General features: G+C 52.7%; 1 protein-coding gene across 1 annotated transcript in view; it reads right to left on the bottom strand.

Annotated features, from left to right (window-relative positions):
* The window catches only part of LOC106808090 (E3 ubiquitin-protein ligase HECW2-like), a 30,257-nt gene that overhangs the window by 12,226 nt on the left and 15,662 nt on the right, over positions 1 to 2,369 (bottom strand). Inside the window, exons 9-11 of the mRNA XM_014810655.1 lie at positions 1,152 to 1,916; positions 612 to 785; positions 423 to 474 (exon numbers count right to left, since the gene is read on the bottom strand). Coding sequence (XP_014666141.1) covers positions 423 to 474; positions 612 to 785; positions 1,152 to 1,916 — 991 coding nt within the window. The remainder of the gene's footprint in view (positions 1 to 422; positions 475 to 611; positions 786 to 1,151; positions 1,917 to 2,369) is intronic.

Below are 2,369 nucleotides of genomic sequence, written 5' to 3'. Positions count from 1 at the left end.
AGTCCCTGGCGTTGACACGAGATGCGAAATTCGCAGCGAGTGGTCAATAGAACGTTGCATCCCGTCACAAGAGTCAGTCCCTGGCGTTGACACGAGACGCGAAATTCGCAGCGAGTGGTCAATAGAACGTTGCATCCCGTCACAAGAGTCAGTCCCTGGCGTTGACACGAGACGCGAAATTCGCAGCGAGTGGTCAATAGAACGTTGCATCCCGTCACAAGAGTCAGTCCCTGGCGTTGACACGAGACGCGAAATTCGCAGCGAGTGGTCAATAGAACGTTGCATCCCGTCACAAGAGTCGGTCCCTGGCGTTGACACGAGACTCGAAATTCGCGAGTGATCAATAACCGCGGTTTACGTTGTCGACCGTATCGGAAACCACTTGGCGACTCGGACGTTTGAGGTTTCACACAGCCACCTACTTCTGAAGTTGCTGTACCGACTGCAGCTACGGCTGGGTCTACACCCGACTTGCTATCCCGTAGAACTTAAACCGAGATTGTTAAACTGCACAACACCTACGATGATTTCAAAAATAACATCCAAAACTAGAAATAAAACCAAGGAAGGTATGCAATTGGGATTGCTCTCGATAAAAAGCAGTAAAGCACCTGGGAGGTATGGTAGCAGGGACTGCCGGAGGAAGAGATGGCTCGACACAACCTCTGGTGCTGGTCCAGGTAGCTGGCCTGCCTGCTTTGCATGCCAGAAGTGCTAGCAACAGCAGGAGTCTGGTCAGTAAAGTCTCCATCCACTCTGCTCTCCAAGTTCTCTGGTGAGCCGATCTGCAAGAGCAAACACTAGCTTTTGTCAAGTCTAGCCACCGAATCCTAATCCTAATCCAGTCGAATCGATTTCAAGAGCCTGTTGTCAGACAAAAATAAGTCTTAAAATCAACTTTTTCGTAAAGATCATTCACAGAAACGTCAGAGAGGTTAGTTACGTGAACGACAATTCATTGCAGTTCCTTTTAACATTAAGATATCGTTAACCCCCTTGTACTAAACTAAGAGGAAAAGCCAGCAATTACGAAAAAAGCTCGTTTATAGGGATATCAGGTTTTATATTGATTAGTAAAACCTACAAACACCCGCATCGGAAATCTTCGGTGTGACCAGCAGCAGCTGTCGTCGCTGAGCCGACCTGCCTACCTGAGGCACGATGCTATCTCTGTTCACTGCCTCCTCCACGGGGGATCCCCGGCTGCTCCCCTCCTCCTCCTCCTCCGGGCTGCATCCCCGCACTGCGTCCTCGTAGCTACTCAGCCCCGGTGGAGTGTGCCCCCGCGACGGGTCGACGTCTGGCTGCGGCGGCTGCCGACTCCGCCGCGGGGCAGGTCGCGGAACCCACCGCGCCTCGCCCCCGCTGCCGCCGCCGCCGTCGTCCGAATCCATCGTCGAGATGTTCATCTCGTTCATCGGAATGTTCCGGCGGCCGGTCAATGTTCCGGCGGGCGAACTCAGGTTGTTCAGGCCGTTCTGCGCCACCGCCGTTCTATCACACGATTCGCCGTCGTCGTCGTCGTCGTACGGAGGCGCCCCCGCAGTGCCGCCGTTCGTCAGTACGCTGCCGTCCGTCTCCAAGTCGCCGTAGTCGATGCCGACGTCGTCATAGCTGACGGACGCGTGCGAGTAGTCGACCCCCGTCTCCGCGCCCACCGACATCATGTGCTCGTAGCTGACCCCCGTCTCGGCGCCCACCGGCGACATCCCCTCGTATGTCACCCCCGTCTCCCCCGGCAACGCGTCGACTCCCACGTTGCCGACGGGCGACAGGCGGCTGTCGTCGACGGCAGGGATGTCGCTGAACACGGCCTGAAGCTCGCGGTAGTTGTCCCCGACGACGGCGTCGCCAGGCGGCAGCACGGGCGCCTCGTGGTTGCCGATGCGACCGCGTGAGAGAGCGTAGAGGGTGACCTGCAGTGTTCAAAACAATGAAAAAAAATGTCCTTGTCCGACGGACAAGCTACAAGATATTTTTTCTTGTCCTACAAAATTTTTGCTTGTCCTGATTAATAACATCTTAACTTTATTAATAATTAACCCTTTTAACAACATTTAACACGTTCAACGCGAAACACGAGTATACTCGTTCGAACCTGCAAAACGCACGGCCGCGAAACACGAGTATACTCGTGGCAAAAAATAAAATAAAAAATAAAAAATTAATTTGGAACATTTACTATGTTCTCCTATAGATGGCAGGGGCTATACGCTTAGCAATTCAACAGCGTCACCGTATAAACCCCAGTAGTAGATGACATAATTTATACAATACTTTACTGTTGTTTGGAACGTTATTTTGGGAGTTTTTCGGACTGAGGTAATGTTTTTAGTTCATCTCGCCAAAGGGCGTTTGACCGCCGTGTG

The sequence above is a fragment of the Priapulus caudatus genome, unplaced genomic scaffold (genome assembly GCF_000485595.1).
Source record: "Priapulus caudatus unplaced genomic scaffold, Priapulus_caudatus-5.0.1 Scaffold253, whole genome shotgun sequence".
Lineage (NCBI taxonomy): Eukaryota > Metazoa > Priapulida > Priapulimorpha > Priapulimorphida > Priapulidae > Priapulus > Priapulus caudatus.
The sequence above is the reverse complement of the archived record's forward strand: the minus strand, read 5'-3'. Positions and strand labels throughout refer to the sequence as shown.